The following is a 26,065-nucleotide window of genomic DNA, read 5'->3' as shown; positions in this document are numbered from 1 at the left end:
GTACAATACAAAGGGCCTGAATGACCAGTTCAGACTTGACCTCACACACAGTTACACCCTCCCCGAGTGTAGATGGAACGACATCCCTAACTGGCCATATCTTGGGTCACAAAGAGTCTCAACAAATTTAAGAAGCAGATATTACATTCACTGAATCCAGTGTGTGCAAATTAGCAATGACTAGCCAAAGGAAAGGCCCTAATACTGAAAATGATGGTTAAAAATCAGGAAGAATCCCAGAAGAGATGAAAAGACCAAATTAAAAAACAAACACATAACCTAATGGAGAAGATGAAGACATAAATGTGAGGAACAGGGTGGATAGAACTTCTGATGCACTCAAGCTTTCTAATACTTGTAAGAGGGGCTGTGTGTGTGGTGCAGTCCTGTAATCCAAGCACTGGGACGCTGAGGCAGGAGGACTGCTCTGAGTTTGAGGGCAGCCTGGAATAAGAAGTGAGTTCAAGGCCAGCCTGAACTGCATAGTGAGACCTTGTCTCAAAGTAAAACAAAATGAAACAAATCAAAAACTTGTAAGACAATATTACATATAACTTTATGTGAATAATTATGAAAATATAGATAAAATAGACAACTCATAGGAAAATGTGAATTGATCAAGAAATAGAAAAAAAGAGGAAGCCAATATCCATAAAAGAAACATAAGGCTAGTCAAAGATCTATCTTTCAATACGGCGCCAGGCCTGAGTGACATTATGGCTGAATTTTTCCAAACCTAGTAAGATAAAGGTAATTGAAGTACAGTATAAGCGCTTCTCTGCACTACAAAAGGTGGGAAACACCCAAACCCACTTGACGAGGCCAGAATAATCCTGATGTCCACATTGGAATAAGACAGCACAATGAAAGCAAGGTGTAGACTGATCTTTCTTATGAACAAAAGCACAAACGTACTGCATCATATCCACGAGGACATCACAAGAATCCTGTGCCATTCTTGTGCCCAGGGCAAGAATCCTGGGCAATCCTGTGCCCAGGGCAGGGTTTTCTCCAGCAATGCAGTGAGGAGCCAATGTTAATGGTTACGAGGGTGAGGCACTCTTCCACTGGTAAAAGGAAGACAAATATATTATCTCATTTGATGTAGGAAAAATTTGATAAAATTCAACATCTACCCACCCTGTTGTTGTTATTGTTTCTTTTTTCTTTCTTTTTTTTTTTTTGAAAGACAGGGTCTTGCTATGTAGTTCGGGAGGCTGGTCTTGAACTCATTCTGTAGCCCAGACTGACCTTAAACTTGCAGTGCCCCTGCTGCCTCAGCCTCCTGAGTGCTGGGATTACAGGTGTGCATCTGTATGCCCGGTTGTGCCATTCTTATTTAAGGGGCTCATTCTGACTGATGTGAGACAAGAAAGAAATACAAAGCATAAATAGTGAAAGAGAAAAGACTAATGATGCAGCGACATTATGCATATTTTTAAAGACTCTAAACGAAGCATCTATCCAGGTGTGGTGGCACACACCTATGATTCTGGCATTATGGGAGTCTGAGGCAGGAGGATGGCAAATTTGAGCCCAGCCCATGCACCTTAAGAGGTAGTTAGTGAGACCCTGTCTCACTAATATAAAAAAGGACTGGGAATGTAGCTCAGTGCGAAAGGCCTCAGTTCAGTCTCCAGTAGTGCAAAAGAAATAAATAAAGTACCTGGCAAATCATGACTGCTCATGGGAGAGGTTTTTATGAGCTCTGTCTCCCTAACAATGATGGAGCAATAAATACAACATCCAAGAAAAGCTTCCCACTCCTCCAAGCACTACAGACAATGAATGCTTTCAACTGCAATGCATTACAGTGTGTAAGACTGATGCGAAGGAAAATACAAAAACTTGCTACAAGGCAGAAAAGCAGCCTTAATAAGTCCTATGTGTTCTTGAGTAGAAAAGACTTCACTTCAAAAAATGTCTGTTCTCCTAAAATTAGTCTATACTTTCAGTGAGATCCCAATGCAAGACTGGCCACAAATTTAAAAGAAAGAGACTGTTAGGCATCCAAACATGCTCTAACGCCGCAGTAGTGAGACAGAAGAGCCCTGGAGCAGGGCTCAGTGAACTCATAGGCAGCAGAAGTTCTGTGAGCTCTCTACTGAAAATGCAGCGAGCTAGGGTTGATTCAGTTGGCAAACAGTGCTTGTCCGTGATAGGCTAGATCTGTTCCAGGCGAGAATAAAACTCAGCCTCAGCTCTCAGGGGAACTGGAGGTGACATCCTGCAGGATGAATACGGCATTTCATGTCACTGAAAAAATGTTGGGGTACCTGCCTGTCCATCTAAGGAAAATGAAATTGTAGATTGTAATTCCATAAAGATAAGAAGATATTCCTGAATAATTAAAAGTCTAAACACAGACTATACACCAGCAGTGGTGGCTGAGTTAAGAAGGTCCCAAGTTCAAGCCCAGCCTGGGTAACTTAGAAACTCAGTAAGACCCCATGTTAAAATTAAAAACAATTTTTTAATAAAAGGTCTGGGGATATAGCTTGGTAGGAAGGCCCCAGGTTCAAGCCCCAGTACCAAATAATGGACAAAAATAAAAATACAATAAAAAACTATACATATAGATTCATGAAAACAAGGTTTTTTTTTTTTCTCCAGAAAACAAGTTTAGAGTATGTTGTTCCAGTTCTTGGGTAAAGAAGATATTCTTAAGCAAGGCACAAACTACAGACCCTATAGAAGCAAAAGCAAATACGTTTGATGGCATAATGATGAAAAAGACAACTCGTGCATGACAGTAAAAGTACTACAAACTAAGTTAAAAACAGCAGTGTGGTAGAAAGTATTTGCAACCCGTATAATAGACACAGGAGCACTACTGAGCATGTAAAAAGAACTGCAGTCAGCAGGAATATTGGCAAGGAATATCAGCAAGTAGTTCATGGAGGAGATTATTGAAGTGAATGAAGAGCCTATAAATATTTGCTCAACCTGACCACACTCGTAATCAGAGAAATGCACATGATAATAAGAAGACACCTTTTTTTGACCATTGGGGTTCCCTAAGGTTGGGGAGCAGTGGGAACCCTGGTACATATTTGGTGCAGGCTCTTTTGGAGAGAAAGTTGCTAGTATCTATTTTTAAAATGTCTGTGTCCTTTGAACCCAGTAGATACCACTTCTCGGTATGTGAGGAAGACACTGTTCTTCTCCCCTGCCTGGAAGTGCTCCTCCTGGAGCTGGGCTGCTCAGCCAGATAATTCTCCTGGCATTCCTAGGGGTAGGTAGGTACCGAGGGAAGGAGGGCTCACCAGAGGAACATGAGAAGTGGCAATGTGTCCAACTTCTTTCTGTCTCATCTGCTTGGAGGCCAGGTGCTTGCACTGGATCCGAATCCTTGTTTATTCCTCCTGGAATGCCTCCTGCATGCCTGGGAGAATGCATTGAACTATAGCTCAGTATTCCAGAGCATAGATACAGAGTGGTTTATTAAATATTCTCCCTCTTCCCCGACATCCAGGCATTTGCAGGCTTTTGCTAATGCAAACAACACTGTAGGCATAACTTACTAAAGATGCTGAGTTAGCTAGGACCAGGCGAGGCGACTTCAGTGAAGAGGATCACAATAATGTGGTGGCAGCAGCAGGGTCCTGAGACGACTGGGCGGCCACAGTTGTTTGCTAGCACTTCAAGATCAGGTCAGTACAGATATGGAGAGGAAGTGCTTGAAGCTTTCCTAGCAACTCAGCATCACCTTGAGATCTTAAGTTTACATAAGATTCATGGATGAGTGGGAAATAAACTGATCTTTCACTGTAGAAGGTTGAGGGCTTCTCAGCTCAGCCTTACGTGAGAAACAGTTCAGTTTTCCCTAAGCCTGCACAGCGATGTGGCTGTTACAGTTTGTATCTAATGTACCCCAAAGCTTCATGTGCTCATAGGCAGGGCTTCAGGGAGGCAATTGGATCATGGGGTGGGGAATGGTGCTTTGAGGAGTTTATAGCTTGGGAGGTGGTCACAGGGAGCATGTCCCGAAAGGCTGGCTCCTCCTTTATGCTTTGCCTGCTGGCTGCCTCAAGGTGAGCAGCTTTCTCCGGCCAGACCTTTCCACTGAGCCATCCTGCCTTGAAGCTAGCCAACGACGGATTAAAAACATCAGCCAAAATAAAACTCCTTTCCCTTAGGTTGTGGGTGTTGGATATGGTGTCTCAGCAACACGAAAGTGACTAAGATGGTAACGTAGTGGTAGAACACTTGCCTGTTATAAGGCTTCAGTTCCATCCCCAGGACTGCAAACAAAATGAAAACAAAACAATTCTCTGTAAGCTGCTTTCTGATTGCAAGGCCTCTTTGTTGAAGCCACCCAATTAGGACCTACCTAACTCAGAATATGTCCCATAGCACATGCCTGTGCACCAGAGACTGGGGCAAGGCTGTGTGAGCAATGTTTGCATTAGCAAAAGTCACAAAATGCCAACAAGCCTCACTACATCAATGCCCTGGAGCTCTGAGTTGTGGTTCAGAGTCTTCTCCCAGGTGTGCTTAGGCAAAGAAAGTAGGGTGCAGGCCAAGCAGAGCATGGTCATTCTGTGTTACATGCAGCTACATGAACGTGCAGGAAACTCAGGACAAGTCCTCTGGAAAACAGAGGGCAGGGAGAGGCCAAAGGATGGCTAAAAGCGACTTTGCCTTTGTCCATGTTTGTTAAATATCTTAAATGAGGTTGTACTTCTGGTTTACTTCTGTAGTTAAAAAAAAAAACTTAATATATCATGAAGGATGTTCATACATTTTTAGCAAGTATACAATACAGAATAATCATTTCACTCAATGGCTGGGCTCTCTAGAGTAGCATTTGTGAGATTAAATAAAAAGGAATTTTAAGCATGGAGTTGAATATTTAGTTGTATGACTTCATTTAGGTCATAAGTGGTTTTAGAAAAAGTCCTAGGGGGAAATTCTCATCTTGCAAGAAAGAAAGCAAGCAGATTATTCGGGAGGAAAAACTCTAAAACTTATATAGTTGTGTCTTTGAGAAACTTCCTTGATTCCAAAAATAATAAAGGATATGAAAATATGAATAAAACAATAAAGTGTCAAGGGAAAAAGGCAGTTCTCAAAACAATTTTTTTTACCACAACTAAATAAGCTTCAAACCAGGCTTTCTGAAATGTTTCAGGAAAACAATTACTGAAAAATTGAAAGGGAATCTTATCCCAAGGGCTGCTCTAAATGCGCACTGATTTTAATAGGTCAAGATATGGGGCTTTTGAGATTTGTGCGAACTTTAATCGTAGGTACAAATATCCTTCAGTCCAGCTACTCCCTCGGGGGTACCAGCATCAAGTAGCCTCCAGAGGAATTTGGCAGAGGAATTCGGCTGAGCATATGAAAATGGATACTGAGATTATAATCACAGTTATGTTTGGGGATAAATGGCAGAATTATTGAGTCTTAGCAGTTCATTCTTGGAAGGTGAAATCTGGGCTTTGGCCTTGGCTATTTGGCATTGGACACATATGTCTTCAGTGCTCTTCCAAAGTGCTGTGGGACTGCTCAAGGTTCAAGGTTGATAATAGCCAGCCATTCAGCTCCTCCCATTTGTCCATCAAGCCTGCAGGCAACTTCTGGCTTTGGAGATTGTCTTAGCCTGTTTTCTGTGACTATTGCAAAATACCCAAGACTGAGTAATTGGTAAAGAAAAGTGGTGCATTTTGGCTCACAGTTCCGGAGTCTAGGAAGTCCAGTATCAGGCACTTACATCTGTTAAGGCCTTGTGCTGCTTCAATTCACGGCAGAACAAAGAAGGGCAAGTAGTCCATGGGGAAGAGGGTGAACTTGCAGGGTGACCTTGCTTTATAACACCTGGTTCCCTTGGTAAGTGATCCACTCATTGGGCAGGAGGGTGCTGTCACTCCTGGGAGAAGGGCAAGAAGCCATGCAGGAGGTCTCTGCTGTGTGACCCAGACACTTTAGATAGGCGCCCGCCAGCATTGCCACATCAAGGCTAAAGCTCCAGGTGAGCTGTGGTAAACTAGATGAGCAGGAAACTTCTCTTCCAAGACCAAGTTCTCGGCAGTCCCACCTTCTGGACACCCGATATGCATCTGCCATCTGCCACCAGCACACTGTGCCCTCTCAGTCAGTAGGTGCCTAGAGGGAGCATGGGTCAGGCCCAGGCTTCCTGCCCTTAGGCATGGCCCAGAGCTGAGCTCCAGCCTTGTTCCACCGCTGCGCGCCCCTTTCCCAAAGGCTCTGGACAAGCAGAGCCTCCCTCTCCCTCTCTCTCTTTTTTCTTTTAGTATGGGGAATTGAACTCATGCTTTACTAGGGAAGTGCTTGAGCCACTGAGCTAAATCTCCAGCCCCTCAAACAGCGCCTCCCAAGCCCCCTGATCTTCCGCTCCAGGAAGCCCGAGGGTGGGTGGGGTGAGCTGCGGAGGCGCCCGCGGGAGCCAGAGAGGGGTCGCCGCGTCCCCTGCCCAGAGGTGCTGCGGAATCTTCCGGGCGCACCAGTCCCCAGCTCGGCGTATCTGTGCGTCAGCGCCTAGTCCTGGGCGCCCAGCTGCGCCACGAGGCTCAGCAGCATCATGGGCACCGCCATAGGTTTGGCCGCCCGGGTCCCAGCCAGCAGCGGCCGGCCCAGACCCGACGGGGTCCTCGGGCTCCCAGCGACGATCTGCTCCACCATCTCCTTCGCTTCCCTCTGAGGGCACCACGGGGACAGGGACGGGGTTGTGGACGGGGATGAGGGGAGGTCGGGCAGGGGCCACGTCCGCTGTGTCATTCCAGGATCCCGCGGGGGGCGCAGGACCTCTGTCCCGAGGTGCGAGTGCCCTGTCCCTCACGCACCCCAAGGAGACTTCCGTCCCGGGGCTTCTCTGGGGTCTCCTGCTATGGGGTGTGGGCTGCGGAAGGGCTGAGAGGTGCGAGACCTGCTCAGAGCGGGGAGACACCTGGAGGCCCGAGATGAGAAGGCACCGTGGTGCCAGAGAATCATTCATGGGCAGAAGCTCAGCATTCTGCAGAATTTATGATGGGAAAGAGGAAGGACCTGCACTTCCGGTGAGGTTGGCCCATGCTAGGGGCTGGGGCAAGCAACAGGGAAGGGCAGAGAGCTGGAATCCTAGCTTCCAAGTGTGGAGTAGCTGAGCTCAGGCTCCACGTTTGGCAGTGACACAGCCATGAGCTGAGGCTCAGCGATCAGTTCTTGGAGCACAGGTGGCGCCCTGGCTCAGCTCTGACACTCAGGCTAGGGCCAGCTCTGTAGCCGCCTCTGGAGGGGAAAAGCAAGCTGCTGGCAGGTGGACCAGGGACTGTGGTGGACAAAGCAGAAGCAGGGGCACCAGGGGGCAGGCAGAGGCAGGGCAGGGCAGGGCAAGACACAGAGGTGCTAGAGAGTGACCTGAATGCCCCAGAACCTGAGCACGGATAGAGAGGGGGGCTTGTGTGCTAATGCTGTGCGTGTGAGTTTGACCCCGCAGCTTCTTTTAGTTGGAAGTGTAACCTGCACCCGCTAGAGTGTAGAAATCCTAGGAGTGCAGCTGGGTGAAGGTTTCTTGTAGGTTGCACTTATGGTGACATTTTGGGTCCCTGTCGGTTCCTTCTATTAGGGCAGGCACCTTGTCATTTGCTTTTGCAGCTCTGTGAGCTTCACAGGTGTTCAATAAATGCTTGCTGAATAAAGATCAGAAAAGGGATGAGGGCAAGCAGATATGGTGGCGACTCCTGGAATCCCAGCACTTGGGAGGACTGCTGTGGGGGCCAGCCTAGGTTACGTAATGAGTTCAAGGCCAGCCTGGACTACACAGTGAGATCCTGTCTCAGCCTCCCCCATATCAAAAAAAAAGGGGTGGTGGGGATGAGGGTGAGGAAGCAGAGGGATTTTTCTGACCTATCTTGCCTGGAGCCATGTTAACATTTGGCCAGCTTCAGGAAGAAATGCATTTTTCTCACGATGGCATGAGACAAATGCCTGACTGCTGGAGAAGCTTGGAAGGGTGGCCTAAGACTGCTCTGGATCCCCGGGAATGGGTCAGCTCGCTGCGGGGAGGAAGCTACAATGTGGTGAGCATCAGGGTAGAAGTCATTCCTCTTTAGGCGCCAGTAGCCCCTCCCAGACGGGCCCCCCACTAGAGATGGGCTGGGCGAGGGCTTGATGCCTTGGGGAAACGCGGGCTGGTGGGATGAGGGCCTTGTGTGTCATAAGTGGGGATTTTGGAAAACGATTGGACGCTGGGCGTTCAGAGCTGAGTTGCTGTCAGGAGGTGGGGTCCGGTCAGCAGTGATGGTCACTGGGCAATGGCCTGGAAGGGTCAGTCTCCTTCCCTCCCTCATCTGCTTCCTGTGTGCCAAGCCCTGAGAAGCTCTCCTCTATGGACTCAAAAGGGAGCCAAAGCGAAGCTGTCCTTCAAATGTGGGCGTGGGTACTGTGTCTCAGCCATGAGAAAGTGGCAGACGGGCCATAGGGTAGCAAGCCAGGGGCTGCAGTCTGCAGCCATTTTGCTTGTCTGAATGTTCCTGTGGAGGCAGGGCCAGAAAGCCAGGCCCCACTCCATCAGATGCCTTCTTTGTTCTGCAGAGGCTGCACTGGGGAAGCGACCAGACTCAGCAAGGCAGGAGGAGCACAGGGACAAGGGCAGGGATGTTCTGAACACCCATATGGAGGCCACGGGACCCCAGGAGCGGAGGCCAGGCTGCCCAAACAGTGCTCAGCTGTGCCGTAAGAGGATGCGGGTCTAAGTGTCAGAGGAAAACACACCATGAAGCCTGCAAGGCAAACAGAAGGTTCTTTCCCAGCGGCTTATAGGCAGCCATGGCCAGGCCAGGGTGGGGGTGTAAGGGGGCAGCTGCTCTTTCACAGGAGTCAAGCACCCCGCCACCTGCCCAGAGTTGCTTTGGGAGTGGGGGGGGGGACAGTGATGAGCATGGGACCCTAGAGGAAAGATAACATGGGCCCTGCTTGGGTCCCTGCCAGAGGGCAGAGAGAGCGGGTGGGAGGCACCCTCTCCCACGGGGAGGCTTGGGCTTCCTATTCAGGAGCATAGTCTGTACTTGTCCTCCACAGCTGGGCAGCTGAGCTCTGCTTGCATCTTGAAGGGCCAGGAGACTCGTGGTAGGGAAGATGCTCCCTTTTCCCTGGACGTGGAGAGGGCCAGCCACTGGCTGCCAAGAGAACTGACATCCTCCCCTCACCCTCCCCATCAGCCTTTCCTGCTCCCAAAGCGGGGAGCTGAAAATCTGGCCTTATCTTGTTTCCTTCTAGGATTCAGAGCCGGGGGAGCCCTGATAGAGATGGGGCAAGGCACCTGGCTGGATGCAAGGGGCCCAAGGAATAGCTCAGAGTTCCCAGCCACCCCTCCCCCAATCAGGGTGCCTCCTTGCAAGCCCTGACAGTCAATGCCAGCAGGACCCAGACAGCACTGGGATCTCACAAGGAAGTGGTTCTCCAAGTGCAGAACTCCACGGTGCGGAGAAAGGACAAGGGGAAGAAAGGATAAACCAAGCTTTGACAAAGTAAGTCAAGGAAACCAAGGCCATTTAACATATATTTATTGAAATCTACTTGATGCAAGGCACTGTGCTAAATTTGGTAGGGAAAGCAGACATGAGGGCCACCCCTGTCTTCTAAGAGCTCACAATCTAACGGGTGGGGGAGGGTTGAGTGGGAGAGAGGAGAGGCCAAGTTCACAAACAGCTTTAGTGCAAGGCTGATTAAAGTGAGTGCCAGAAAACAGACTAAGTCATGAGATCCGGGAGGAACAACAAAAGAGGGTCCACGAGTAGGGGCAGGACACAGCTACTGTTCTCAGAGATGTGCAGGTAACGTGGAGGGCCAAGTGTAAAGAGACCTTCTTCTAGTTTTGAAAGTAAACCCCAAACCGATGCAATGAGAACTACACAATGTAAGTACGCTATTAAGCGAGGCGGTATCAATTCTCCAATCGATGGGTTTGCTGGAAACTGAAACACTTCCAGAAGAGAGAATGGGGTGCGCCGTGCCGAACTCATCACGTGGTTAAAGGAAAGGAGCTGGCTCAGGAAAGGAGCAACTTGCAGACAGAAAATCACTGGTGAAACTCACCGACACAGAAGGCATAGATTTTCACCCATCGCAGTGAACACAGTATGGTATCACATTAAACAGGTGTCACGACAGTCAGGTGGGGCCTGGGCTGGGGCTGCTAGCTTGGGAGAATTTGAGGAAAGCCAGCAGCGTGCTTCTTCTCACAGAGCAGCCAAATAGCCAATGTAATTGGCTCCGAGACAAACTGCAAAAGCAGAGACTTAAGCTGGCTCAAGTCAAGGGGCAGGTCCTTGCTGGGCACACACGTGGACTGCCACAGGCAGTTGCCGGCAGTCTAAGAGCACAACGCAGTCGGGCCCCCCTTGGGGTGCTGGGAGGCCTGGCACAAGCCCACAGATCTTCACCAACTGTTCTACATCCTGTGAGTGCGGCCCCCTGTCAACCAACTGCAAATGCCCGTTTCCTCGCTTGCTTTCCTCTGACTTGAAAGATGAGGGGCATCATCTCCAGCCAGCTCTGGAGACTTCGGCTGCCCTTGGGTTGGGTGTTCCATCCTGTTTTAATTAATGCAGCCCAGAAGGGGAGTGGTGAGCCATAGGGTCACAGCAGACACTGCACCTAGTCACTGTGGCCACAAAACTAAGTACATTAAATGCAAATACCATGGGAGAAAGATATGGCCAGGTAGGGTTATTCCACGAGGGTTACACAGGAAACAGTAAAAATGGTAAAGAATTCCTTTCTTTTGAAAATTTCAGCAAGTATCCAAAAGGTTAATAAAAGCAATGGAATATTTTTCTCTTACTATGATAAGAAGGAATATACTTCTATCACCAGCCAGAATCCCACGTAACCCAGCTTCTCTCCACTTCCCTTGCAATAGGAATACGTGTGGTTAGAAAAGAAGTGAGGTAGATATACGAACGCATAGACAAACAACAGGACAGCTGCTTGTGCCTGCCCCGACAGAGCAATGTCCCCGGAGAATCCAAGGAAATTCACCTCCTTGGTGCATGAGGTGGCAGATGAAGCAGTGAAACCGTGAGCCACCGGGTGAAGCCACATGCCCATTGTGTTGGGAGAAAGTGGATTTCACCGTCCATGCCACGGAAAGCCGCTATGTCAACGGTAAAGGAGAAGACACAATCCTTAATGTTACCTTTAAACAAGAACTTGTTCAAGAGAAAATTACAGAATCAAAACTAGAACAAAGTACCAGGTAGAAAAAAGTACCAAGGAGGGCAAGAAGGGAAGTCAAGGTGCCATGTCCTGGGGGGAGCAGTGACCTCTATGCTACAGGCTGAGTTAATGTCAACCTAGACTTCAGTGGAATCCTGCAGATCCAGCTGGACAAATGCTCAATTGAATGGTCAAAGAAACGGTAAAGGTACCCAGAATTGGGCCTAGTGCATGTCAACATTCCTTATTTAATGACAGCTGTACAAATCACGCCCTGATAGCTTGAAAAGAGAAAACTGATTTAGAAGGCAGTGAGTTCAGATTCACAACCACTGGAAGAATGGCATCCAGAGCAAAGGGAATTGCTATGTAAGAGGTGCTGTTGGATTCTCTCCAGCCTGGAGGTCGGGATGGAGATGTCCCATAGGGTCATAGTTGTGGCCTGGGGCCACTGGGGAGGTCCTTCTAGCCAAGGTCACAGGGATCACTGTCAGACCTTGTTTCCCAAGAAGGGGCCCTAGGAGGCCCTTTCTGGCTGTGCCTGCACTTCTACTGAAGGCCTTGGCCTCCAGTGCCCCCAGGGCACAGCTGCTTGGAGGTGATGCCACAGGCCTGGCATGGCCAGCTTCCTGGCCAGCCCTCGCTGCTGTTCTTCCCGGAGGAGGCTGCCACCAATGACGCCTGGCCCAGGATGGACAGCTCCTATTTCCATTCCTCAGAGCCACCAGAAGCGCCTGATGCTCTCCTTTCCCTTGCTTTACTGCCCCTCTCGGGCATGGCCACTGCATCCTGCAGTCTGCCCTTGCGTAGCCAGCTCTGTCCCATGACACACAGGCCATGAGAGAGACATAGTTCCTCTCCAAAGCTTTGTTCTGTCACTCATCTTAGGCGTGGCTTTGGAAGCTGACAGCAGCACAAGTGGGCAAATAGCTCCTTAGCTGCCCAAAGAGGCCACCAAATTGACCTTTCTCATTGCAGTCACTTGCTGGGAGGAAGATCAGTCAGGCGAGTCTTCCTGTGTCTGAGGAGATGCTGCTGGGTGGATTTGCTGCTCCACTGAGTCCACTGCCAAGGCTCCCAGGAGCTCGGGGGTGGGCTGACTGCTGCCAGACCCGGCGTGTACCATCCTGTTGGTCCAGGTGAGGCCAACCCCCGCTGCTGGTGGCCGGGGCCGTCCCCACGAGCAGTCAGAGTGCTCTGCGGAATCCGTGAGAGACTTATCTCTAGTGTGCCTCAGTGACTGGGTTGGATAGTCAAGTGCTGCCCACAGATATATGCAGAGTCTGCATCTAATTGCAGAATGGGCCTGCTCCTCGGGCCCATTCCTACCTGACCCACCCACCTGGTGCAATCACCTTCCGGTGGGCAGGATTTCAACTTTTTGTTTGTAATTAAGATTCTAGAAGAAAATATCATCATATCTAAGTACCGAAGCAATGAAAGTTACAACCTACAAAACAAATGCCGGGATATGTAAAAATCACAAGCTTGCACAACAAAACTGTAATAAAAAGTGCTATAAAGAGTAAAGCAATAGAACTGGAAAAGAGAACATCACAACTGATATAGAAAAATTGATATATAAAGTCAATATATCCAAAGGTAATTTGATAACCAGTCAAAGGAGATGAACATACAATCGCATGCAAGAAAACAGAAGTAGCATTTAAGTTGTTCATAAAGAAAAGGCGACACTAGTAGTCAGGAGGCCTGGGGTCCATCCTCGAAGGTGGCATTAACGAGCTGCAGAACGACAGCACAAACTATGAGTACGACAGCAGATGACCTTGACTGGGTGTGTACCTTCACCCGGGGCAGGCGCTGCCCTTACCCTTCTGACACCCTGGGGAGGTAGGTACTGGGATTGTCCCCTTTAGCAGAGCTGTAAGCCAGAGGCTTGGAGAAGTACCATGGAGGCCCGATACCAGAAGAGGCTCTTGGTCCTATCAAGAAGGTGCCACCTTACCCTTGCGTCTGGAGACATCCTCCTATCTGGGGCCCCTTTCTCACCCACTTCATTTGGAACACAGTGGTGCTGGGTGAGGATGAGACCCATCAGGCTGAACACCACCAAGTAATGTTTCTTTTTGGCAGGTCCAGGAGTCACCAGATTGAATTGGATTAAGGAAAAAGAGGCAAAAAACATTTAACCTAGATTAAGTTTTACAGGAGTATGATCTCAGAACGATGGATTAAATGCTAATAAAAAACAAAAACCAAAACAACCACCACAACAAAAAGAAACCCAGCCTTTTGAAAGGTCATTTGAAAAAGCACCACCCTAAGTGGTTATGTTGCAGAGCTTTGGGCCTAGTTAAACACACCGAAAACAGTTCTAATGTTATACGAATGTGTTCTTATGGCTTGGGATGAAATTTTTGGCTGGAGCCTTATGTGAGGATTGTCACAGTGTTGCCACGCAAAGCTCGGATAGAAGTGACCAGTTGTGCCAAGACTGGGGACCGAAAGGGTTCTTGTGTTGGGGAAGCGATAGGGATCACCATGTATAAGTTGTTAGAATAAAACCATTCAGGGGACAGGGCGTGGCAAGAAAAGGAGTATTTTCTATATTAATATATTAAAATATCATATGTGATGTATAATATGTGATGTACAATATGTATGTATAACTAAGTTAATAAATTAAATGTTATAAGACATGAGTATTCTATTTACATCCCTAAAAATTTATAAATTCAAGTAGGCCAAAAACTTTTAGGGCACTCTTGTTTCTTGGGGAGCGGTGGGATTGCATTGTACCCACGCCATCCTCTGTTTCCCGTGGAACAGAGCCTTGGCGTAGACGGCCTCCCAGCATCCCCAGCCGCCTGTCTCTTGTCACTCAAGGCGTGAGGACTGAATTACCTTGCAGGCACCCGGTGCCAGGTAAACTTGCAGAACTAGGTTAACATGGGAAGAGCTACTCCGGATGAGCGTAATGGGAAACACGGACACTTAGAAAGTGCTGGTGGCGGTAGGAATCGGTTCAACCTTTCAGACGATAAAATAGATAAGCGCTACAAAATTGTTCATCTCCTTTGACTCTGCCATCAGCCGCTGGGGACTGTCCCCTACTCCTGGTGGCTGGGCTGATGCTTCTGCAGCGCCGAGCGCCTCTTGAACACGCGGCCACACTCGCCACACTCACAGCGCCTGGCCCCGCTGTGGATGCGCCGGTGGCGGCTCAGGCCAGAGCTCCTGCGGAAGGCTTTGCCGCACTTGTCACACTCATAGGGCTTGAGACCGCTGTGGATGCGCCGGTGCTTGATGAGATCGGAGGGGCCACGGAAGGCCTTGCCACACTCGTCGCACACGTAGGGCCGCTCGCCGCTGTGGATGCGCGCGTGCTCCAGCAGGCTGGAGCTCTGGCGGAAGGCCTTGCCACACTCGCCGCACTCGTAGGGCTTCTCACCGGTGTGGATGCGCCTGTGCTTGGTGAGCTCCGAGCTCCTCCGGAAGAGCTTGCCGCAGTGCAGACAGCCGTAGGGCTTGGCGCCGCTGTGGATGCGCTGGTGCTCCGCCAGCCCGTTGACGGCACGGAAGGACTTGCCACAGTCGTCGCAGTCGAAGGGCAGGTGGCCCGTGTGCACGCGCTGGTGCTTGAGCAGCTCTTGGCGATCCAGGAAATCCCTGCTGCACGCGTTGCATGCCAAGGGCTTCTCAGCCACATGCAGCTTCTGGTGCCGGAAGAGGTGGTTGTGCGCCGCGAAGGAGCGCCCGCACTCCTCACAGTCGAAGGGCTTCTCCCGGCTGTGCACCCGCAGGTGCTGGCTCAGGCCTGCGTTCTTCTTAAACCTCTTCCCGCACTCCTCGCACTCGAAGGGCATGGCCGCCTCCTCCTCCAGCTGCTCCCTCTTCCTGGCTGCAGTGCCCTCCAGGGCATGACTGGGGCCGGGCCGGGGCTCAGCGGCAGCCTTGGCAGCCTCGGCAGCCACCGCAGCCACGGCAGCCACGTGGCTCTTCCTGTGCTCGTTGAACTCAGCCGCCCCCCTGAAGACCTTCCTGCAGTCGCCACACTCCCACCCCTTCTGCTTGCTGTGAACTCTCTGGTGCTGCACGAGCAGCACTTTCAGCCGGAAGGCATCACCGCACTCTTTACAGGCAAAGTGGTGTTGTATGGGTGGATCCTGCGGGCTCCCTCCCCTCCCCGCAGCGCTGGGGTCACTGGCCCTGGGCGTGCTCACGGATGCCATCTCTTGTGGCTGGGTTTCTTCACCCATTGCCTGGTGGCAGGTTACAGAGGTGCTCTCTGAAAGGACAAACGAGAGAGCACAGGCAGGAGATGACTCCTGTCCCTAAAGCTTGTCCCTGTGCTGCAGCTGCAGAGCAAGCCAGAGGAAAGAGTGGGGGGGGGCTGGTTGCTGGACTCTGTCTACCGAAGGTGTCCCAAGGAAGAAGGGGTCCCATGGAAGCACACTCAAAACCCTGGGTCCCACAGGCTCAGCTGTGACTCCCAATTGTAACCTCAATCCCAAGAGCTTGGCTGAGCCTTTCTGAACTATACCCTGCATCTCACAGCAGCTCAGCTAGGTCCTTCCCAATCTGGGAATGATTCTTGGGGTTTCTTTCCCACTCACCAGGGGGCTTAGCTTGATCTGCGCTGAGGGATGGGTCTGACACCAGCAGCACTTGTCCTTGTGCCAGGTGGGAGACCAAGGTAGGATCCAAAACGGGCACTCCTGCTTGCGGGAAAAGAGATGGGTCACAGAGGTGGCACAGAGGACAGCAAGATGCAGGAACAGGGAGAGGCTTTCAAAGGGGAACCATTTCCAGTTCTCAAAGACTGGCTGGCTGGGACCTCAGGCAGATGATTTCTGTAAGGCCAGTACAGTTCCCAAGGGCTAGCTACTTCTGAAGACAGGAGGAGGCTAGGCTCTGGGACATCTTAGAGGGGTGCTCCAGGGCCACGTCAGGTGGCCACTCTGAAGAGCTGACCCTTGCCCCCCTTCCTACCCCATAGTGCCCACATGCTGGGCCTCATGCTCTTCCCAAGCCTAGGGACTTCCACAGCTCCCCAACATTCTCTCCTAACCCTGACCCCCTACACAGACCCCATGGGTGGACAAGAGAGTTACTGTGTTCACCTTTCTCAACAGCAAATGCCAATCGAATGGCCTTGCAATTTGCACCATGTGTGGGTTAAAAGTATTCTCAGTTATACTGGCAGGTTTGTTCCCCTTTCTTTCCAATAGAAGACTGGTGTGAGTTCTCTCTATGAATGAAGAGTTAGAGGAGCTCTTGCCAATCGGAGATGTCAAGCGTGACAGTACTTCTATATTTCCCTATCACTTAGGCACAAGATGAGCCCCTCTGCCAGCTCTAGTCCCAGCAGGTGGCGAGACTGGGGAAGGGCTGGGGGCATCCTTACCCACAGAGGTCACGTTCCCGTAGTAAGCCAGTGTCCTCTGTTCAGGGACCAGTTTCAACCACTTCCTTGCTGTGAGGTCCTGCACTGAATCATCAGGCGGCACCAAGTCCTGAAAAGAATTCCCAGGGATAATGTGGCTTTCCATCTGGTGTACAACGAGGCAGCGGTGGCACAAGTTACACCAAGGGCAACAGGTGAGGGCCTAGAGCATGTGTGTTGCTGATGTGGAGCTCCAACCACATCCCCAAGAAGTCCTGGAGAGAGAACATGACCAAGCACCAGGAGACCTGACCAGCTACCCTGGTGTCCTGCTGTCTGTCCGAAGGACCTCACATCAATAACACAGCCAGAGGGCAATGCGGCTCTCTCACCTGTACTGCAATGGGCACTGCAAGCCCAGTGACATCCATTCCTTGGCAGCCTCTGGGAGAGAAGCAGAAGGCAGGAAGGAAGGTAGCAGCCAGGGTTCACACCCTGCCACGTGTCATGCTGGGCAAGAGACAGGAGCCGAGGCCAGGATCAGGGAGCAATGACAGAGTCCCAAGCAAGGCAGGGAAGCACAGCTCACCTGGGCCTCCGGCATCTCAAGAGGGACTGCCAGGACCTGGTTTCCCGGGGCTCCATCCTGGGGAAGGGCAAGACCTTGGGGAGCAGGTGGAGCTAAGGAAAGTGAAAAAAGCCATGAGTGACAACAGCACAGTTTCTGGGTCCCTTGGGATGGGACTGGCATTTTCTTACTCCCTGGTTTTAAATCTCGAGTCTTTTTGCTTGCTCAATGGCAGGCCTAGAAAACATTCCTCCAGTAGTGGGAAGAATTAACCCAGGCAGGCCAGAGGGGCCAGGGGTGGGACAAATGCACTCGAGTCCAGGCAGAGCCAAAGGCAGCCGTGCCAGAGAGCCAAGGACAGGGAGAGGACACTCAGAACCAAGCCGACCACAGGACAGAAGTGTGCCCAAATCTGGGAAGCAACAGCTGAGCCATGTAGGGTCCTTTCTGGCTTCTTAGCAAGCCACTGGAGCAAAGAGGCAAAAAAGCAGGCACCTTGGTGTGGTCCTGACCAGCTGGGCACCCTTAAATAAGCCACTGCCCACTGAAGTGACTGACCAGATGAAAAAGGCAATCTGCAGGTGAGAACCTTGCTTTTACATTTTCAACACAAGAGAAAGCTGCCCAGGACAACTACAAAAACAAGCCTCAAAGAAAAGATCTTCAAACACTAAGTTGCTAAATCAAAGATCAAAAGAACAACAAAAAGTTACCTTTTCTTCCAAATTAAGAAATGAGTGAAACAGTCTCAGACCCTATGCAGGTGTCTGTGCATGATGGGCTCCCTACTTCAGTGAGTTCAAAGCAGCAGCCACCCAATTCATGTTCTGACATCAACGCCATTCGAGCCAGCATTAAATGAAAAGGAAGCATTCTGATACCAGCTCAAGGATACAAATGCCAGATGCTTTCCCATGGTGTCTACACAGAATCCAAGCTGCTACTTCAAGAGTTGAGCAGACACTTTCAAGTTACACACTGAGCAGGGGCCCGTGGTTTCTGGGAGAAACAACCAAGGTGAGCCCATACGGCCTCGGCTCTTGGCCCGGAAATGATGTCCAGACTGACAGTGTAAGGGGGGCAAAATGGAACAGAGTTCAGCGGCTTCACCAAGGTGAGGAGACACAGACCAGCATTCCAGACGTCTGTGGATCCAGCACAGCATGTGTCACGCAGGAAAAGAGCCACAGGTAATCTGCAGGAGGCTTCCCTTGATTTTCCTGTGTGATGTGGAAATTCCAAGGGCCGGAAAATGAAGGAGCCAGAAGCTATAAGCTGGACAATTCCCAGGGTACACAAAGGTAGGGAGATGTTCCAGGTCTGCCCAACCAGCCTAGGGCCAATGATGACCTGGCACACTCGGCAGAGAACACAGAGAGGCTGGGTCTCACTGGAAGGAGGTTCTGTTCTTACAGCCAACGTGACAAAGACCTGCCTTACAAAGGCTTCAAAAGCAGCCCTTAAAGGAATGGTGTGGCATCACTTCCCAAAGTCCAGATGCTCAAGGACATAGTCCTGACTGTCCAACACTCACTCTCAAATTACTGAAACGCTAAGAAGTGCAAAACCTGTGGCCTATGGCAGAGAGCGAAACAGAAACTTCTGTACCAGCTGACGACAGAACACAAAGAGGGAAAAACCCTCTATCTTAACTATGTACAAGTACTGAAAGGCAGGAGTACGGTTAGAAGTAGACGTACAGAAAGACTCAAATGGAAGTTTCGAAGGTGAAAAGTATGTTTAAAATACAAATTTCACTGTGTGTGATCAGACATGAAACAAAAGATTAGATAACCTGGAGCCACAGTGCTAGGAACAACCTCCAATGAATTTCATAAAGGCACATCATTGTAACTAAGCTTCTGAAAACCAGTGATAAAAAGTAGCCAGAGGAAAGAGATGATGCTGCACACAGAGTAACAAAAAGTAGATGAGCCAGTGACTTCCCACGGGAAAATATTTGAAGCCAGAAAGCAACACAATGGCACATCTAAGTGCAGCAAGAAAAAAAGCCTTGTCAGTCTAAAAATCTATGTTCAGGGCGAACAGGCTCCCAATGAAAGCAAACAAATAATTTCTGATAAAAGCCAGGAGAATTTGTTACCAAGAGTTCTGTACCTTAAGAAATATGCAAGAGCTAGGTGCGGTGGTACATGCCTCTAATTCTCAGAAGTCTGAGTCCAGCCTGGGCAACTCTGCGAGACCCTATTGCAGAAAACCAATCAATCATCCAACCAACAAACAAAGCAAAGAAAATTTAAAAAAGAGAAACATTGAAGGGAGCTTTTCAGGTGGAAGGGAAATGAAACCAGATGAAACTTTGGGAATATGAATATGCAGGGAAACAATAAACACTTTTTACTCTCTTCAGTTTTAAATCTTTAAAAAATAGTTGACATTTCAAGCAAAAATAGTTACAGAGTAATGTGAGGTTTGTAAGATGCAGAAGTGAAACATATGACTGTGTGTTTCAGCAAACCTTTCAATACTGCGGTGCATGCTAGTAAGCCAATAGTGGAGATAAAATACAACACTAAAAATATCCAAAAGAAGCAAAGTAGAGGAAAAGGCAACAGATGGGACAAATAGAAATAAATAGTGGGATGGCAAACTTAAACTCAACCACATGGATAATTAAGTTAAATATAAATGAACTAAACACTCTAATCAAAAGGCAGATGTTAAATTAAAAGAATGAGACTTAACTATGAATTCTCTATAAGAAACTTTAAACATAAAGACATGGACAGGATAAAAGGATGGAACATCATATCCCATAACCAACAGAAAGAGTTAAAAGAAGTCCCAGGGTCGTAAAAAAGGCATGCAGGGGCGAAAGAAGTAACAAATGTGACCCAGAGTTCTGAAGATGCTACTCTAGAGCCCTAGAACTCAGGGCAAGGAGGAAACTGGAGGATTTGATTGTAAATTCAACAGGTGACCAATATAGAACAATGCACACGTTATGAAAAATGAATTCTTTGTGGAAGCTATAGGCAGCCATAACAATTCTTCATTGAAAACTCAAAGAGGGTAAAGGAAGGGGAGAAGCCCACTAGGTGTGGATTTGCAGTGTCAGAGAGGAAACTCTTGGTGACTGAGCCGTAGCTGGAATAAGCACACTGGATTTCATCAAGTGCACAGCCCTGCAGGCGGAGTCAGGGTCTGGAAGGGCGAATTTGAGGCCAGTTACAAAGCAGGGTTGCCAGGATGCCTGGAGACATATCCCAGGGGCCAATTTCTGAGTTTGTCAACAGGTGCTCAGCATGCAAACCCTCCCTCTAGGTATCCCAATGTCACGAGGACAGAGCTCTAGCCCGAGGGAGGCCATTCATTCTCTAGTCTGCATTTCCCTTCCCATATAAAATAAACCGGTCATGAATTACATCATTTATGTAAAACTTAGTTTCCAACTGAAATTGATGTTTGGCTGCCAATGCAACAGAAAGGAGGGTGCGCGTCCCCTCTGTACTTTGTGGGAAAGAGGACTCTATGCAGACCTCTTCCCTGCCCTCGGGTCATCCACCTAATCCCTCCCCTCCCTTCCAAGGCCCTGGCACAGCTTGTCAATCACAGCCCCTGTCCTACCCGCTCTGTCACCCCGTCCTGACACACTGGCCTTCACGCAGTTCTGGATATGCCAAGGCTGTGGCCTTCAGCGACTGTGCACCTGCCAACAATCCTGGTCCCACAGTTGATCTGAGGAGGCGCCTTGTAATAATTCAGGGCTCAAATGAATGTCTCCCCTGAACCTCTTCACCTTGTAGCCCTATCCTACCTACCCAGAACACTTTTACTAGCTAAAACTTCTTCTACGAAGTTGTTTCCTTCTCCTAGGGAAAATATCAGCTCCAATAGGACAGGGCCTTGGCTTTCTTGGACGCCCGAGTCCTTGGCTGCTCTCAGGACAAGCTGGCATATATGCATAATATGTCGCAGCATGGCTGAACCCAAGTGTGTAAGTGGAGTGGACTTCTATTTGCACAGCACTTGGAATGCATGCGTAGGGCTGTGTGACTCTTTTCACGTAATTTACTCATCACAACCTTCGGTTATTACTACCTCTGTTTTATGGAGCAGGAAGCCATGAACCATAAAGTTCAGTGGCTTGCTTAAGGTACAGCTCCTAAGACTTGAGACTTTTCAAACACCAAAGTGGAAAAACGTGATATGCTGTCCTGTAATGCCAAGCCACCCCAGAATGCAGGCTGGTGGCGCGAATCCTGGAAACCTCATGGTATGTATGGGGTTGGGGGCAGCCTTTAAACCCCCCGTTAATATTCCACTGGAAACCCTCACCTCACAAGACACAGCCAACATTATCTTTCTCTCTCCCCTCTCCCTATTTCTTTTCTTTCTCTCTTGCTCTGGAAACATATCACAGCTCGCACACACAGAATCCTTCCAAGCCATCTACTTCTAATTGATCAAATCCGCCTGAAGGGTTCCATTTAATTGAGCAAATCTTACCAAAGTGTTTTCACTTAACTGGCATGATTAACTGTTGCAATCCCGGAGCCACAACCCCCAAATGAATTGTTAATTGTCTTTTCCGTTAAGTGACATGAGTGGCCCTTCCTGGACCAGCTCTCTCAAGGGGTTTGGCCTGAAAGCCTTCAGCTCTTGATGGCCATGTGACCATCAGCCACAGTACCAGAGCTCGCAGGTACACAGAGCTGATTTAGAAGGTACTCCCATGAACAGGAGGAGAAAAGCAGGCCATACTTCCAGAAAAGGAAGCTCACCCCCACATAATTAACTGCGGGTACCATGTAAAAGAGCTGCATGAGAAGTGAAGCAAGATAATTAAGAAAAAAGATAATACACATTAACCCCCACTGCAGTTAAAAATAAAATTATCATCAATCCAGAAGATGATCGGATCGCTTAGAATCCACATTGCACAACTGTTCTGCTTTAAAATGGTGGAACTAATCTGGAAACGAAGCTGGATGTTATAACAAAAGTGACAATCGAAGGTGTCTGCTGCTTTCTGAAATGGATTGGGGGTCAAGGTCAAAGCAATTCCAGAGAACATGAAATTCACTGTAGTGCACCAAATGGGCACAGAGCGTACTGCTAACCTTGGACACTGGGCACTTTCCCTCGCACCAGAAGAGCACAACCTGAACTTGTAAAGTGTGCTTCTAATTACACTTGGGAAATGGAAGCCAAGCGAAACACTGTGGGAAAACAAGCCTCCAAGTCCTTCTTTGACTGGGACCTAAAGACAGTCTGAAAGCTGTCAACTTCCAGGGAGCACAGGTCCAGCCAAGGTCAACTGTGGATTCCATACTGGACCTGGCCAGTGCTGTGAGTGCTGCAGCTGTTTAAAAGTATTTGCTGTGCGACTACATGCAGCACAATGGTGCCCGTGTTCACCTGCTGCCAGACGGTCTGGGAGCGTGTGCTTTCTAAACTTGAGGGCTTGAGCAAGTGAACAAACCTTCCTGCTATGTGCTATAGATCCCGAGGCTAAGCAACTTCACTTATTGTACCGCGTCAGAAACACTAAAGACCCAGAAAATAACCACTTTACTTTGATGTGAAAGAATAGAAATGGAGAGTTGAATTCAACAGTGACAAAAAAAACCAACCCATGTTGGAAAAAGGGGAATAATTCAATGGCTTCTGGCCGCCTTTGAGCTTAGGATATTTTAAGGAGGTGGCTTCCACTAAAAGTAGTTTCTGAGCCTAAAGGATCAGTCCTCAGTGGAATAGCCAAGCAACCTCCTTGGGGAGGTTCCAGCCTTCCCTGGGCAGTGGGGGAGGGGAACAGCAGCAGGGCCACCTAAAGGAGACTTGCCTGGGGGCGCTAAAAGTTTCCAAGATGTGCCACAAACACCTGGAGTTGCTTGAGCTCCTAAATAAGGACCTGTACTAGAATGTTTGCAGGCCATGAAGCATGAGTCCAGCCAGAAAATAACAGGCGGCCTGCAGTGTGTGGTTCAGTTCTGGCCCCGAAAATATGCCTGAAGAGTGAGAATACTCACCAGAGATCTAGTTCCCCAACCCAGTGTCGATCATCTGGATTCCTAATTCTCCTTACTGGGTAACTTCGCTCCTCTGAGTCGAATCTCTATGACTGTGAGAACTGTCTCTATGCAGAGATGCTTGAGCAGCACTTGCTTATATGGAAATATGAGTTTCCAGAACCAAAGCGACACTCTTCTAACTGCTGGTCTCACTTTAAAAGGCCAGCAGACGTGGTGTGAAAACACCTAGACTTACCCAAAAGAGACACACAGGGATAACTCATCACGTCTCAGAACACTTCCAAGGGAGAGGTCCAGCAGGTAAGATCCCACCTGTTGGGTTGAAATAATACAGGTGAACAGAATCACTCTGTTGATTCTGAGCACTTGCTCTACAGCAGGACAGGTTCCTAGACACCTTCTAGGAACCTGTCCTGCTGTAGAGCAAGTGCTCAGTGGCAGGGCAGGCTGTGTCCACTGTCCCAATGTACCCCAACCAGCCCAAGATGTGAGCACTTCACTGTGCCCTGGACCACAGCCCATTGTGGCCTTGACCTTCTCTCAACCTGGCAGGCCTGGTTTGTGCCCATCCTATACTGTGCAAGCTGGCAGCTACACTCAAGTTGCAGAACCTTAACAGGCCAAAAGAGAGGGTGTCTCACCAGGAAAGTCTGTTTCTCTTGGGATATTTGTGTCTGTGTGTGCCTTTTTCTGTATGTGTGGGTGGGAAGGCATCTGTTTCCTCTCTCACTTTGCCTGGGCACCTGTCTCTCTCTGTTTAGGTTTTCATCTTCTTTGCCTTCTATAAAAAGCCAGAAGGTAGACCAGAAGGAGATTTTGTAGTGTTTGTTGTACTTAACTGAGTTAAGGTTTATGTTCCCATTTCCCCAAGAAGACGCATGGCATCCTACTAAAAATCAAAATAAATTGTAAGTCTGGCCTCACTGAGACTATACTGCCTAGATTCTAAACTGGGTGTGGTGGGGGATGCCGTACAAATTCCAACAGGCCCTGGGTCATTCAAGAAGCCTAGCAGGTTTGGAAGGGTTTGGTCATTGGGTCAGGAACCTGGCTTTGGAGTTCAGGAAGAACTCAAATGGCAGAATGGCAGCAGGTCTAGCCTGGGCCAAGGAATCTGCATTTTCCAACAAGTCCTCCAGGACACTGCTGTGGACACTAGCATGTGTAGGCTCTGTCACCTCTAGCTAACATCACACATGGCTCTTGAGCAACAGCCTCTTCAGATGGGAGCCCACTGAACCGTGCTTTGGGTCACACTTGTGGGAAGAGGCCTCACACTTTCTAGTAGATCTTCTGAGGGGTCTCTTGCCAATAGAATGCTAGAAATCACAGTTCCACAGCCTTCTAAATATAGAGCTGGGAACAGTTTTGGGGAATGCACTGAACTGTGCCAGACACTGTGCTTGCTTGTACTGAATGGCCCAACGGGGAGGGCTGAGGCAGCCCTGGGCCCAGTCCCGGGAGGAAGTGCTGTTCCAGCAATCCCGTCTGAAATCTGCTTTCTGAGGAAAATGTCGGGGCTGAGGTTGAGGAGGAAATGTTTCACTGATCAAGGAGACTGGAGAGGGGCCACTGGCTTGGCTTGGCCAAGGCTGGCTGGAAGGTGTCTGAATGGGGTGGGACCTCTGGGAAGAGGGCCAGGAACGGGGGGGGGGGGGTGTGTGGGTGTGGGTGGGGGGGGTAGGGGGTGGGGGGGTGGGGGGGAGCTTCTGAAAGAGACTGTGGGCTTTGAGCAGCAGGGAGTGAGGGTGTGCATGGTGTGAAGACATGTGATTAATCACCCTAATAGAGACTGGAGGGACAGCAAAGGACTTCAAGGGGAGGGGCTGGGGGCGCAGTGGGAGACCGTGGACCCCAGCAGTGCAAGAGACAAAGCCCGAGAGGGCTTGGGCTCCCTTCACCAATCAGGGGCTGACCACTTACTTGGAACTCTAGACAAACTACTGATTCCCACCGTCTCCACCTAGCTGAAGCTGGACCCTCACCCAAATGGAAAGGAGGGACACTCCCAGCAGGCACTGTCATAGGCACCAGTGACTGGGGTGCAGTCCCTCCCCCATACTGGAGACAAGTCCTTTAAGCACCCCACGTGTCCCCTAGTCTCAGCCTCCATGGCACTTGGGGCTCTGAAGGGGTCGTTTCTCACCCCGACTGCTTCCCACAGCTTAGCGTCCTCCCTAGAACAGCGTAGGCCTTCCACAGATTCCGGATTCCCGCCCTTGACCGCCGCCCCCTGCCCCAAGAGAAGGCCTTCGGGCTTCGTCGTCCCCGCCATCAAGGACCCGTCCCTCTCTGCCCAGGGCCAGTTGCAAGGCCGAGACGCCCCCTCCCCCGCATGCTCTCCAGCGGCCCACACACTTGCCCCAGCCCCAGCCCGTCCTCCGCTGCCGGCCCGCACGCTCACTCCGGCCAGTACACCCTTCCACCTCCCTCGCGATCACTCGGACCGCTCGGGCTCGTACAGCCCGTCCCTCCCGCCACCCGCACTGTCCCCCGGCCGCACACTCTCTCGCGGTGGGCACGCTCACCCAGGCCCGGTGTTGGCTACAGCGTAGCCCTCGGCAGAGGCGAGGTGGCGCGGCCCAAGCAGGCCCGGCGTGGCAGGAAGCACCACGGATCCGCCGCCCGCAACCAGCAGAGCCCAGCAGCCCCGCGGCGCGTTTCCGGAGCTGTGGGCGCAGCTGGGAATATATGGGAAGAGAGGCCCCGCCCCGACCTCGGCCCCGCCCGGCCTGTCCGTCCCGATTGGTCCAAAAGGGGGGCGGGGTGGGAAGGGGGCGGGGATGGGGCGGAGCGAGGCGGGAGGTGGGGCTGCCAAAACCGCGAGGGAGCCCGGCAAAGTGGAATGAGTGTACCAATGAAGAATGAATGAGAACCAGCGAACAAATTGCCCTGCAGACCGAGGAGAGAATGAGAGATGGAAAGGCTGGCTCTCCCTTGGGCGCCTTCAGGGAGGTGGTGGGCTACGGTGTATTGGTAAAGGACGGAGGGCCA

General features: G+C 50.0%; 1 protein-coding gene across 2 annotated transcripts; it reads right to left on the bottom strand.

Annotated features, from left to right (window-relative positions):
* Positions 1–9,489: 9,489 nt before the first annotated feature.
* Positions 9,490–25,744, bottom strand: Znf275 (zinc finger protein 275). 2 transcript variants are annotated; one of them, XM_063246548.1, is made up of 6 exons: positions 25,600–25,744; positions 23,307–23,383; positions 17,097–17,188; positions 16,529–16,637; positions 15,738–15,842; positions 9,490–15,409 (listed from the first exon to the last, which is right to left on the bottom strand). In XM_063246548.1, the coding sequence occupies exons 2-6, from the start codon at positions 23,332–23,334 to the stop codon at positions 14,232–14,234; spliced, it is 1,512 nt and encodes a 503-aa protein (XP_063102618.1). In that variant the 5' UTR covers positions 23,335–23,383; positions 25,600–25,744; the 3' UTR covers positions 9,490–14,231. The 2 variants fall into 2 exon arrangements, with proteins under 2 accessions (XP_063102618.1, XP_063102619.1); XM_063246549.1 differs by having other exon boundaries at positions 15,738–15,839.
* Positions 25,745–26,065: the final 321 nt, after the last annotated feature.

This window comes from Cavia porcellus, unplaced genomic scaffold (genome assembly GCF_034190915.1).
Source record: "Cavia porcellus strain 051 isolate PalLab524CR breed Dunkin Hartley unplaced genomic scaffold, mCavPor4.1 scaffold_3, whole genome shotgun sequence".
NCBI classification, from domain to species: domain Eukaryota; kingdom Metazoa; phylum Chordata; class Mammalia; order Rodentia; family Caviidae; genus Cavia; species Cavia porcellus.
This window is presented reverse-complemented; position numbering and strand designations above follow the sequence as displayed.